Source organism: Dipodomys merriami, unplaced genomic scaffold, assembly GCF_024711535.1.
Source record: "Dipodomys merriami isolate MVZ:Mamm:240054 unplaced genomic scaffold, mDipMer1.0.p SCAF_420, whole genome shotgun sequence".
NCBI classification, from domain to species: Eukaryota; Metazoa; Chordata; class Mammalia; order Rodentia; family Heteromyidae; genus Dipodomys; species Dipodomys merriami.
In genome coordinates this window covers 193,765-207,926 of record NW_027205827.1, presented here as the reverse complement: position 1 = coordinate 207,926, position 14,162 = coordinate 193,765, and the positions used below count along the sequence as shown (strand labels likewise).

The 14,162-nt window shown below is 38.6% G+C and overlaps 1 protein-coding gene across 1 annotated transcript in view; it reads left to right on the top strand.

The window, feature by feature from the left end:
• The window catches only part of LOC138807540 (DDB1- and CUL4-associated factor 10), a 49,817-nt gene that overhangs the window by 12,698 nt on the left and 22,957 nt on the right, over nt 1-14,162 (top strand). The window contains exon 2 of the mRNA XM_069993297.1: nt 729-842. Coding sequence (XP_069849398.1) covers nt 729-842 — 114 coding nt within the window. The remainder of the gene's footprint in view (nt 1-728; nt 843-14,162) is intronic.

Genomic DNA, 14,162 nt, shown 5'->3' with positions numbered 1-14,162 from the left:
TAGCACTCTACCACGTTGAGCCACAACTCCAATTCCAATTTTCTGGCAGCTAATTAGAATGAAAGTCTCATGGACTTTCATGTGCGGGCTAGCTTTGAACCTTGATCCTCCTGAGCAGCCAGGATTACAGGCATTAGCCACTAGCACTCAGCTTGCATTAGCCCCCCAGCATTCAGCTTTCTTCATTCTCCTCCTCCTCATCCTCTTTTTGTTGGTCATGGGGTTTGAACTCTGGGCCTGAACACTGTCCCTCAGTTCAAGGCTAGTGCTTTACCACTTGAGCCACTGTACCATTTACGGTTTTCTGAATGGTTTATTGGTGATAAGAGTCTCATTGAGTTTCCTGCCTGGGCTGGCTTTGAACCATGATCTTCAGATCTCAGCCTCCTGAGTAGCTGGGATTGTAGGCGTGAGTCACCAGCGCTCGGCTTCTTCTTTTTTTAAACTTTATTTTTCAGATTGAATCTCCTACTTTTTGCTTGGGCTGGCCTTGGACTGCAGTCATCCTGCCTGTTTCAGCATAGCTAGGATTATAGACATGAGCCACCTACAGTGCCTGCTGCCATTTTCCAGTGTCCTTGCTAACAGTAAATAGTATCAATCTTTTACATATTTGCTACTAACAAAAACATGGGCCACAAAAAGAGTTTTCATCTCTATGTAATTGTAAATGAATAAATTAGAGAATACTGGAAACCCAAACAAAATAAATATGTTATTGTTTCCAGGTCAGTGCTGACAGTTGCTTGTGAACAGACTGAAGTTCTGCTTTTTGACCCTATATCTTCAAAGCACATAAAAACACTTTCTGAAGCTCATGAAGACTGTGTAAATAATATAAGGTGAGTATGATAGTGAAAAGGCAAACTTGTAAATTGTGGTTTTGTTTTGGAAGTTAGTATTTCATGCCTTATGGTGCTAACTGATCCACATAATTGGATTGTGATTCTAATTCTTCATAGAACTTATTCCTTTAATTACAAAATTTACTGTCAACCTTTTTGATTGGAATCTTTCTGAAATTGTTCACTTCCATGGTTTTTTCTTTCTTTTGTATAGCAAGGTCATAATCGTGAACATCAGCCATGTATTTTACTAGTAGTTTTACTTTACATCTCTCATCAGCATCCCAAAATCCAAACCACTGACAGTAAAATACACATCTATATAGAGAAAGCTTCTTTGTAGTATTATTGGAAGCTCTTTAAATTCTCAACAATTTTTAAGTAAATACAGTTGAACAGTTTGGTGGATTAAAATGCAGTTATTGAAAGGATGGCTATATATACCATATAGCAAATGGTTGAGATAATATAAGATAAAATCATGATAAAATTATATAAGCATGAAATGATATAGAAAAAATAGATTATAAGGAATTATTTTTTAATGTTAGCAGTTTAATTAGAATGGGTGGATTACCATTGATTTTCCTACTTGCTAACCTTTATGAAATGAGATTATATTAGTTTTATAATTAAAACTTTTGATGCTTAAAAAATGTAAAGATTACTTCTAGGCAAGATCACATTATGAGTTTTGATATTTCTCAATTGCTTCAGATACTTAGAGTGGTAGATTAAGTAGCATACAAGGTATAGCAAGTTTCTAAAACAATATAATAAATACCCTGTGGGCCAGACACAGAGCTTTAAGCAGGACTGAAACAACAAGCCCACTAGGTTTTCATTCTAGGACCAACAGTTAGTAGTAAGTGATCTTATCAGGTAAAAGTATTAATTTACATCATGTGATGTAGGAACAAGAATCAGAATCACTACATGAAACCTAGATTTTGGTTGAGATGTCTGTCTCATTTGTGAAAAACTGATAAAAGAAAAAAGATTACTTGGGGCTATAGATTTTAGCTGATACAATCATAGCCTTCTCAAATGAACCTGAATTAAACTACTTGCTGAGTCACTGACTGAATGTACATGTATGATCCTTACAATATTATCATGGAACTGGAGCCCTGAAAAATCATCGTAAAGCCTGATTGTGGATTGGGGGCCCAGATGGCCAAGTAGAGGCAACTCTAAAATAATTTAAAAGGAAGAGAGAGAAAAGAAAGTTAAAAACTTTTCATACTCAAGCCTATAACCAAATTCATGAAGACATCTAATATTAAGATAATAGATTTCAGCCACCAGGCCTGGCATGGTTGCACACATCTGTAATTCTAGCACTTGGGAGGTAGAGATACAGGGCTGTAAGTTCAGAGCAGGCTAGGCTTCACAGCAAGTTCAGTGTCAAGCTTAGCTATATAGCACAATCCTGTTTCAAAAAGCAAGGATTAGGAGTATAGTGTAACTCAGTGGCAAAGTGCTTTCTATCATGTGTAAAGCCCTGGACTCCACCTACAGACCTCAAAAGCGAAAGAAAAACCACCAGAACAGACATTTTCTTTGGAAGGAATTAATTTTAGACAATAGTCCAAGAAAAAAACAAATTTATTTAAAAAAATAAATTATTTATTTTTTTTTGACTAGGTAATACATGCACGTGGTACAAAATTCAAAGGTACAAAAGGGTAAACAGTGAAAAGTAAGTCTATTTCACCTCTGTCGCCTAGCCACCCAGTTTCCCTCCCCAGAGGCAACCACTGTTACTAATTTTTGCTATCCTTTCTGAGGTAGTTCATGTGTGTACAAGAATATATATACATATATACACATGTGTGTATACATATATATGTGTTTATATACAGACACATACATATACTTTTATATAAATGGTAGCATTCTACACATATTTAAATGCCTGCCTTTTACACTGAATATATTTAGAGATCATTCTGTTTACTTTCCATGGGATGATCTTACCCTGTTTAACAGTTGTATAGTATTCCATTGGTTGAGAAAAATGTTTAAGCATTTTTAACGTACTCAGAGGAATGAAGAGAGCTGTTAAAAAGTGCTGAAAATTATAAAAGAGGTGAAACAAGAACAGGTTAATGATTAAAAATTAGTTGGTATGTAAAAACTTGGAAATGTGAGAGGGAGGTTGTAAGTGTAGCTTTGTGATAGAACACTTGCTTAGCATGTGCCCTAAGATTGATCCCTAGCATTGTTAGAGAGAAACAAAATAGGAAGTTGGTGCTGGAAGAGGCATGTCTTGATTTTAGGTCTGGTAGTATAACTCAGAGGTAGAACAAGTGCTTAACATGTTTGATGACCTGGGTTCAATCCTAGCACCAAAATAAGAATTAAAAGTAAAAACTTCAATTGAGATAAGCCCTACCCTTTTACCACTGATGAATGTATTGGTGGATTGGAAAATAGTACTAATCCTAACACTGGAGAGGTTCAAGCAGGAGGATCTGAGTGGAAGGGCAGCCCTGGCCTACACATTGATATCCTATCTCAAAAAGAAAAAAAAAAGGTTATTTAATATGCTCTGTCCAAAATATTTCAACATTAATCAATTTTTTTTATTTTTTCAAGAAATGTCTTTGAAATCCTGTGTGTATTTTTTTTTTCTTTTTTTGGTCAGTCGTGGGGCTTGAACTCTGGGCTTGGGCGCTGTCCCTGTGCTCTTCAGCTCAAGGTGAATACTCTACCACTTGAGCCACAGTGCCACTTCCGGTTTTCTGGTGGTTCATCGGAGATAAGAATCTCAGGGATTTTCCTGCCCGGGCTGGCTTTGAACTGCAATCCTCAGATCTCAGCCTCCTGAGTAGCTAGGATTACAGGCGTGAGCCACTGGTGCCCGGCTCTGTGTGTATTATTTTTTATTTTATTTTTTTGTCGGTCCTGGGGCTTGAACTCTGGGCCTAAATGCTGTCCCTCAGCTCTTCAGCTAAGGCTAGCGCTCTACCACTTGAGCTATAGCGCCACTTCCCCTGTGTGTATTTTTTTATACTTAGAGCACATCTCACTTGATCCAGTCCACATATCAAGTATTCAGAAATTAGATATGACTAATGACTGCTATATTGAACAGTGTAGCTCAGTTTCAGACAGTGACAACAAATAGGTTGAATGTATGAAGGAGTTTTGTTCAGTGAGGGACTATAATATATAAGGCCCATATTATATTTAGACACATTTATTTATTATTGTGCTGGCCCTGGGGCTTGAACTCGGGGCCTCATGCTGCTCCCTGAGCATTTGTGCTCAAGGCTAGCACTCTACCACTTGAGCCATAGTTCCATGTCTGGCTTTTTTGGTGCTAATTGGAGAGAAAAGTCTGATAGACTTTGCTATACATGCTGGCTTTGAACTGTGATCCTCAGATCTCAGTCTCTTGAATAGCTAGGGTTACAGGCATGAGCCATCAATGCCCAGCTCTTCAGAAACTTTTAGATCAGTACGTAATTAAATGTATACAATGAAAGAACTAAAAAGACCTAAAATAAGGATAAACAATTTGTAACTCAGAGGCAGGAGTGAATTTGATCAGTTTAGTAGAAAACAGAAAAGTTTAAAAAAGTTTTAAGTATTTAAAAGAGATGATAAATAGAAAACAAGAAATAGAAAGGGTTCCAAATATGAGTGAGTGACAATATTGCCCCAGTACTGGGGCTTGAACTCAGGGCCTCACACTCTTGGCTTTTATTCTGATGGCTAGCACTCTACCACTTGAACCATGCCTTAAGTTCTGGCTTTTGTTTTGTTTTGTTTTTTTTGCTAGTCTCCTGGATTTCTCTGTCCAGAATGGCTTTGAACCATGATTCTCAGATCTCAGCCTCCTGAGTAGCTGGGATAATAGGTATGAGCCACTAGCAGCCTGCTTCATCCCTCCTCTCCCCTCCCCTCCCCTCCCCTCCCCTCCCCTCCCCTCCCCTCCCCTCCCCTCCTCTCACCCTCCCTTTCCTCCTTTCCTCCCTCCCTCCCTCCCTCCCTTTTTTCTTCCTTCTTTTCTTCCCCTCTCCCTCCTTCCTCTTTTCTTCCTGTCCTTGATGTTTTGTACTCAAGGCTAATGTTCTACCATTTGAGCCACAGCTCCACTTGTGACTTTTTTTTGGTAGTTAATTGGAAATAAGAGTCTGACAGGCATTCATGTTGGGGCTGGCTTTGAACCACAGTCCTCAGATCTCAGCCTCCTGAGTAGCTCTAGGATGACATGCATGAGACACCAGTGTAAGACTATGTCCTTCATTTTTAAAAGGCACAGGAGGGCTGGGAAGGTGGCTCAGTGGTAGAGAGCTTGCCTTGCATGCATGAGGCCCTGGGTTCAATTCCTCAGCACCACATAAGCAGAAAAAGCTGGAAGTGGCGCTGTGGCTCAAATGGTAGAGCACTAGCCCAAGAGCTGAGGGACAGTGCCCAGGCCCAGAGTTCAGGTCCCACAACCGACCAGAAAAGAAAAAAAGGCACAGGGAGAGCTGGGTTCTAGTTGAACATTGGCCAAGCAGGCCCTGAGTTCAATCCTTAGTACTACAAAAGAAAGAAGAAAGAAAAAGGCACAGAGCCAGTAATTTATAATTTGAAAAATAAATGAAATCATCAAGGGTTAGGGTGTGGCTTAAGTAGTTGAGCCACCTGCCTGGTGAGCAGGAGTACTTGAGTTGAAACCCAAGTGCTCCAAAAAAGAAACCAACAAGCTGGGTGCCAGTGGCTCATACCTATAATTCTAGCTACTCACGAAGCTACTGACAATCTGAGGATTGTGGTTCAAAGCCAGCTCAGGCAGAAAAGTCATGAGATTCTTATCTCTAATAAATTACCCAAAAAGCCAGACAAGGAGCTGTGGCTCAAATGGTAGAATGCTATCCTTGAGCAGAAAAGCTCAGGGATAGCATCCAGGCCCTGAGTTCAGCCCCAGTACCAACAACAACAAAAAAAAGTGAAAAGAAAAAAAAATACTCATGTAACTGTAACCCCTCTGTACAGTATCTTTACAATAAAAAATTAATAAAGAATATTTAAAGAAAAAAGAAAAAAAACAAAACCAGAATCATCTATGTACACTTTTCAGATGTATGGATATACCAGATATTGCAACCTCCCTCTCACATACACTCTCAGAAATGAGAAAAGAAACCTGATGGAGATTATCAATATCAAATGAAAGATCCAAAGCCTAAATAAAGATAAAATACAACAGTACATATTAACAAAAGGAAAAATAAACTTAAAAATACAATAATCAAGATGTATTTTCCCTTGATGGTACTGGGGTCTGAATTCAAGGCCTTGTGCTTACTAGTAAGGCAGACACTCTACCACTTGAGCTACTACATCAGTCCATAATCATGCTTCCATTTCCACGTACCTTAAACATTACCGTGAGTCAAGTGCTGTGGTTTGTACCTGTAAATCCTACTTACTGGGAGACTGAGATCAGGAGGATTAGGAACTAAACCAGGGTTTCCTGCTTACTAGACAAATGCCTTACCACTTGAACTACAACTCAGCCTTTCCTGTTCCTTTTAATAATAATAATAATTATTATTTTATATATATATATATATATATATAATATATCTTCAGGTCACCCTGGGCAGAAAATTTGTGAGACTTTCTCTTAGGCAATAAGAAGCTGGGCAGGATGGCATATGCCCGGCATTCCAGCTATGAGGGATGCATAAACAGAAGGATGGAGATCCAGACTGACTCAAGAAAGGAGCTAAACTCTATTCAAAAAATAATTTACAAACAAAGGAGGAGGCAACAGTGCTTGATAAGAAATGTACTCATTACCTTCCTCATGTGATTGTAACCCCTCTGTACAGTATTTTCACAATAAAAAAGTTATTAAAAAATAATTTACTAGCTGGGTGCCAGTGTCTCATGCCTGTAATCCTAGCTGCTTGGGAGGCTGAGATCTGAGGATCCTGCCATCTGGGGCAGGAGAGTCTGAAGACTTATCTCCAGTTAACCACCAGAAAACCAGAAATGGTGCCGTGGCTTGAAGTGGTAGAGTAGTGTGAGCCTTGAGCAAAAAAGCTCAAGGATAGTATCCAGGCCCTGAGATCAAGCCTTGTGACTGGAAAAAAAAAATGCAAAAACAGTTGCAGATGTAGTTCAAGTGGTAGGATGCCTGCCTAGCAAGCTCAAGGCCCTGACTTAAATTCTTAATGCCAACAGTAACAATAAAAACCTTGAAACATACAAAACAAAACAAAAACATTTAAGTTCCGAAGTCATAGATTGAAATTTTAATAGCGACTGTATATCTAAAATTAGTAAATCAAGCTAGTTAAAAATTATATTGTAGAATATTTTTAAATATCCTAAATAATCTTTCTACTAAGAACACAAATGTTGGGTAAAATATATATGTAAATATGTGTATATTTTAATATATAGTTGAGTGGCTAAAAAAGGAATCGTTATGCCAAAAGTGAAATGGAAGGAGGAATGCAAAAAAGTGAACAGCTCTTCAGCTGGCTTTTATCCTAGAAGCATCTGTCAATTGCTGGTGACCCTGAACTTCTGTTTTGACAGGTATGAGGAGTAAGGGACAGGAGAGTTAATTCTAGAGTAGTAGAAGACTGCATAAAGCTGGAAACCCAAAGAGCTTACTTTGAACATAAAAGCAATGAGATATACCTCTCTTGGTCTAGATTAGCATCCAAAAATCTCTGTGATTATATAACCACAAGTTAATGTGTTAGAGAACAAGGATGTCCAAATTTACACTACCATTTGGCTCCAAACCTCCAACCAGCAATTTTAAATTGGATCCAGGTTTAAGTTGGAAGGCTGTCAGGTACCTGTAAAAAAAAAATGCAAATTGTCCCTGGAGAAGAAAACTTAAGATAATAAATAAGTGTATTCTCCCCAAATTACTCTTACTAATTCAACAGCAGAGGTATTACAAATTATTCGGTGGAAAAATAGAGAGGAGGGAGTTGGTTATATGAAACAAAAATTTAGGCTGGGCATCAGTAGCTCACACTTAGACTAGTTACTCAGAAGCCTGAGATCTGAGGATAAGGTTCAAAGCCAGTCTGGGCAGGAAAGTCTTTGAGATTTTTTTTTTTTTTTTTTTTTTTTTTTTTGTCGGCCGTGGGGCTTGAACTCTGGGCCTGGGCGCTGTCCCTCAGCTCTTCAGCTCAAGGTGAGCGCTCTACCACTTGAGCTACAGCGCCACTTTCGGTTTTCTGGTGGTTTATTGGAGATAGGAGTCTCACGGTCTCTCCTGCCCGGGCTGGCTTTGAACCGCGATCCTCAGATCTCAGCCTCCTGAGTAGCTAGGATTACAGGCGTGAGCCACCAGCGCCCGGCTTAGTCTTTGAGATTTTTATCTCCAATCAACCACCAAATAAACCAGAAGTGGAGCTGTGGTACAAGTGGTAAAGCACTAGCCTTGAGCACAAAAGCTGAGAGACAGTGCCCAGGCCCTGAGTTCAACCCCACAATCAGCAAAACAAAGCAAGGTATAAATGTCATTTTCTACATGGCAGGACAGGCATGTAATGCTCCTCATTAGCTGCCTATGGCCCATCTTCTGTATTGATAATTTTGTATGGTCCATGAATGATGTTACAAATATCCTAGTGGTCCTTGTCAGAAATAAAAGGTTCCCTACTTCTACAGCTTTAGAAAAAAATATAGAACATATTTGGTAGGGCACTAGCCATGAGCAAAAAAAGCAGAGTAAGATTATGAGACCCTGAGTCCAAACTCTAGTACTGGCACCAAAAAGAAAAAAGGAGGAGGTCTGGGAATGTGCTTAGTGATAGAATAATTGCTAAACATGCATGAAGCCCTGGATTCAGAAAGCCAGAAGTAGCACTGTAGCTCAAGTGGTAGAGTGCTAGCCTTGAATGAAAGAAGCTCAGGGACAGTGCCCAGGCCCTGAATTCAAGCCCCAGGACTGTCAAAAAAAAAAAAAAGAAAGAAAGAAAAAAAGAAAAAAGAAAAGAAAAAAGGAGAAGGAAGGAAGAAGAGGAGAAGAAATCATAAATAGATATATAGGCTTATAGGAAAAGGTATTTATTTTTCAATATCATGACCAAAAAAAAAGAGATTAGTATCCAGAATTAACATTCAGAATATATAAGACCTATGACAAAAATATGCAGAGAATTACAGGAGAAAAACTAGTGAATAATATAGAAATATTTTCAAGCTTAGTTATGGCAATGAAAATAAAAGTACCAAATATTTGCAGAGATGTTAAGAAATCTGAATCCTTAAATATTATTGATAGGGTTATTGTTATTGGTTAAAATTATTTTGAAAAGCAATTTAGCAAAATATGATAAAATTGAAAATTATGCTACTTTCTGAGAAATGAGTGCCCATGATAATTAACCAAGAGGTATGTTAAAAGGGAAGGTTCATTATAGCACTGTTAGTAATAGACAAGGGTTTGGAATGAGTTGAATGTCCATGAAAAGGAAAAAGAGATTGGTAGACTCTCAAATGGAATACTATACATCTGTTAAATAAAGTCATCAACATCTCAGAAACAAGGTTGAGGCAGAAAACCTAATTGTAGAATGAGCTACACATTGTGATACCATTTATATAAAATTTGAAAACTTTACAAACATTAGCTTGATGATGATACCTACAACTGTGCCTTTTGCACAGTGGATACTCATTAAATATTTAGAAAATACATTAATGACAAACAATATAAGTTATTGATGGATATATACATATGAATTCATGATATTCAAAGCTTGCCTGGGGATTGACAGTAAATTTTGGATAGTGGTTTCCTCTGGAGAGGGCAAGGGGAGGGGACTGGGATTGGGGAGGGATATACAATTATTTCAGCTGTGTTTTGTAAGATTTAAAAATACCTGAAAGATAACAAAATATTGGAATTTGATAAAGCTGGGTGGTGGGTATCACAGGTGTTTGTTATATTCTTTCAGTTTTTTTATTTCTAATTTCTAATTAAAATTTTTCTTTTCTCAAAAAGAATAGGCTTGCATCAAATTGTTTTGTCCCTACTCAAAACATGCTGGCTAATCTATTAGTGTTTGTTCTTTATCAATCTCAGCTTTCATTTGCTACTGTCAGTGTGCCTGCCCTAGTTCCTCAGACCTACAAACTAGAATCTTCTTCTGATCTGTTGATTAGAAAAATGGATTTTAAATCTTATTTAGAAGTACATATAACTTAATAACATGAGTTTAAAGTAGGGACCTGAAGGGTCTTCTGGTGCATGAGCTTAAGTGTGAATTTCTTAATAATTCTAACTTTTGAATGCAATATCTGCCAAACTTTCTTTGAAGCACTTTTCATATATTGCTCAAGCACTTACTTTTCTACTCTTTTTGAATAAAAATAATTATAAATATATAGCCCAGATTGACTTTGAACTTGTGATCTTCCTGTCTCATTTTGTCCAATCTTTATAGTTTAGCTATGTGAAACAGTTAATAGACTTGTTTTAAGGGCTAAATAAACTGCAACTCAGATAAAAAGACATATATTAAATGGTAGAAGTATACTCATAGAGTATGAATTAGAATTAATAGAATTCATTTTATTAGACTACCTTTCAAAGGTTCAGAGATGTGGACATATATTTTCTGGTTTAGTTCTGGGTAGTCATTTTGTACACACTTGGTAATGCCTTCGAGTTCATTTCTTAGTTTTGTAACTTGCTTATCTTGTAAAGTAAAAATATTACTGTTGTAGAGAATATTTTCATTACCTCATGTTTAGGGAAAGGAAAAAAGGTAGACTTTAAATATAAACACCTATTTATTGTATAGGCTCACTTCTCATTCATGAAAGCTTTTGTATTTGGATTTAAAGGTCACCCGCAATTATAAGGTTGCACACAGAAGCCTCAAGATCACCATAAGAATATTTACTTACTGATGTGAACATCTAAAGTGACTCACAGTCTATGTCACCTTCACTGTCTGTCTCTGGATGATTGCTTATCTTCTAACAATATAATGCAAACACAGTACTTAACAATGCAAACATGACATTTATATTGGAAACAGGTGTCAGTGGCTTAAGCCTATAATCATAGCTACTCAGGAGGCTGAGATTTGAGGATCTGGGTTTGAAGCAAATCTGGGCAGAAAAATCCAAGAGACCTATAGCTCCAATTAACCAGCAAAAAAAATCTGGAAGTAGAGACATACTCAGGTGTTAGAACTCTAACCTATGAGTACACCACTATAGATAGATAGATAGATAGATAGATAGATAGATAGATAGATAGATAGATAGATAGATAGATAGATATTGCAAAGGATCTAGAATTCTACACAATAAATACTTCTGAAAAGTTGTGAATATCTAATACTAAGGGAAAGCTGTTAGGAAAATAGATAAAACTTAAATGTTTATACAAAAATGACAACATAATATAAAACTCAAATGTGGAGAAAGGATGTTCAATAGTAATTTTGTTGTAAAGATTATTTTTAAAAACCCAACACTTAATTTATTGCTGTGCTAAGAATTTGTATGTAGTTAAGTAAATAGGAAATTTTTATTTTCATGAGTTTTAGTTGAGTTTAATTTTTTAAAGGTATTCAGGTTTTTTCACTTGGAATGAAATATATGTGCAGCTATTATAATAGTTTCTTTTTCCTCTCTCTTGCCCACTGATGATGAACTCAGTTTATGCAAATCCATAATAGTCATGTGTTAAAGTTTTATGGGAACATTGACTTGTGATTTCAAGACACTTGAATTTCAGTATATGTGAAGGATTGTCACGGAATGTGGCAATCCTTTTATTTATCACAGAATGTGGAGTAATAAATGCAATTTTTTTTTTTTTTTTTTTTGTCGGTCGTGGGGCTTGAACTCTGGGCCTGGACGCTGTCCTTCAGCTCTTCAGCTCAAGGCGAGCGCTCTACCACTTGAGCTACAGCGCCACTTCCGGTTTTCTGGTGGTTTATTGGAGATAGGAGTCTCATGGTCTCTCCTGCCCGGGCTGGCTTTGAACCGCGATCCTCAGATCTCAGCCTCCTGAGTAGCTAGGATTACAGGCGTGAGCCACCAACGCCCGGCTTATAAATGCAATTTTTAACTTAGATCATGCAGTTTTAATTAGAGAGGACTGGGCTACATCTCTGAGAATTTGTCAAACATTTCCCATGCTCTACATCTACTTATTTTGGATAAAAATTATCCTAAATATTTTAGCTAACTTCGTCATCTATGCTATTATTATTCTAGGATTTAGTCTTTTAGCAGTGATTTTTGTTGTTGTTGTTGGTCATGGGGCTTGAACTCTAGGGGGCCTGGGCTCTGTCCCTCACCTCTTCAGCTCAAGACTAGCACTCTACCACTTGAGTTACAGGGCCACTTCCAGTTTTCTGGTGGTTTATTGGAGATAAGAGTCTCATAGACTTTTCCTGCCTGGTGTGGCTTTGAACTGAGATCCTCAGATCTCAGCTTCCTAAGTAGCTAGGATTACAGGCGTGAGCCACTGGTACCTGGCATTAGTCCAAAAAATTTTAACAAGTAATATTTTGGGACACAAATAAGCCAATTAAAAAAAGTATTGAGTTTTTTTTTAAGGTGACCTTATTTAAAAATTATTAGCTTTGGCCAGATGTTGGTGGCTCACACCTGTAATTCTAGCTACTCAGGAGGCATTGATTGGAGGATTGCAGTTCAAAGCTATTCTGGACAGGAAAATCTTTTCTGCCCATGAGACTCTTACCTACACTAATCTACCAAAAGAGCCAAGTCAAGCTGTGGCTCAAGTCATACAGTACTAGCCTTCAACAAAAGAAGCTCAGGGCCAGAACTCAGGCTCAGAGTTCAAGTGGAAGAAGAAGAAGAAGGAGGAGGAGGAGGAGGGAGGAGGGAGGAGGAGGAGGAGGAGGAGGAGGAGGAGGGAGGGAGAAGGAGGGAGGGAGAAGGAGGGAGGGAGAAGGAGGGAGGGAGAAGGAGGGAGGAAGAAGGAGGGAGGAAGAAGGAGGAAGAAGGAAAAAAATTAGCTTTCATTTCAAGATTTATTTTTCTATACTTTTGGCATTAAAAAGAATATAGTTATTAACAAAAACTAAAAAAACTGATTCCCATTTTACTTTATTTTTTAACAAAAATCTTAAGTTTGAGAACCTAGTCATCTAAGACATCTTCCTAAAACTCTAATTGTCTCAATCTGTTTCTTAAAAACCCTTTAAGTGATCAGACACTTGTCTCATGCTATAATTCTAGCTATTTAGGAAGTGGAGATAGGAAGATCATGGTTTGAAGCCATCTCAGGAAAAAAAAAGTTCAAAAGACTCTTACCTTCAATTAACCAGCAAAAAAGCTGGATTGGAAGTTTTTTGTTTTTGTTTTTTTTTTGATTGGAAGTTTTGACTCCAGTTGTAGAGCACTGGCACGAGACTGAGCAAGAATGTGAAGCCCTGAGTTCAAGCCCCAGTACTGGAACACACACACACACCCCTTTCAGAGGGACACCCCCCCACACACACACCCCTTTCAGAGGGACCACACACACACACACCCCTTTCAGAGGGACCACACACATACACACACACATACACCCTTTCAGAGGGACCACACACACACACACACATACACCCTTTCAGAGGGACCACACACACACCCACACACCCCTTTCAGAGGGACCACACACACACACACACCCCTTTCAGAGGGACCACACACACACACACACACACCCCTTTCAGAGGGACCACACACACACACACACACCCCTTTCAGAGGGACCACACACACACACACACACATACACCCTTTCAGAGGGACCACACACACACACACACACACACACACCCCTTTCAGAGGGAACACACACACACACACACACACACACACACACACACACACACACCCCTTTCAGAGGGAACACACACACACACACACACACACACACACACACACACACACACACACACACACACACACACACACACACACACACACACACACACACACACACACACACACACACACACACACACACACACACCCTTTCAGAGGGACCAGTGTCATACATAGTACTATAACCCAGTATAATCTAAACGTATATTAAGTAGTTTGTTTGTTGGTTTGGTTTGTCGTGGGGCTTGAACTCTGGGCTTGGGTGCTGTCCCTCAGCTCTTCAGCTCAAGGCGGGCGCTCTACCACTTGAGCCACAGCACCACTTCCAGTTTTCTAGTGGTTTATTGGAGATAAGAGTCTCACAGACTTTCCTGCCCAGGCTGGCTTTGAACCGAGATCCTCAGATCTCAGCCTCCTGAATAGCTAGGATTACAGGCGTGAGCCACTGGCGCCCGGCTAAGTAGGTTTTTA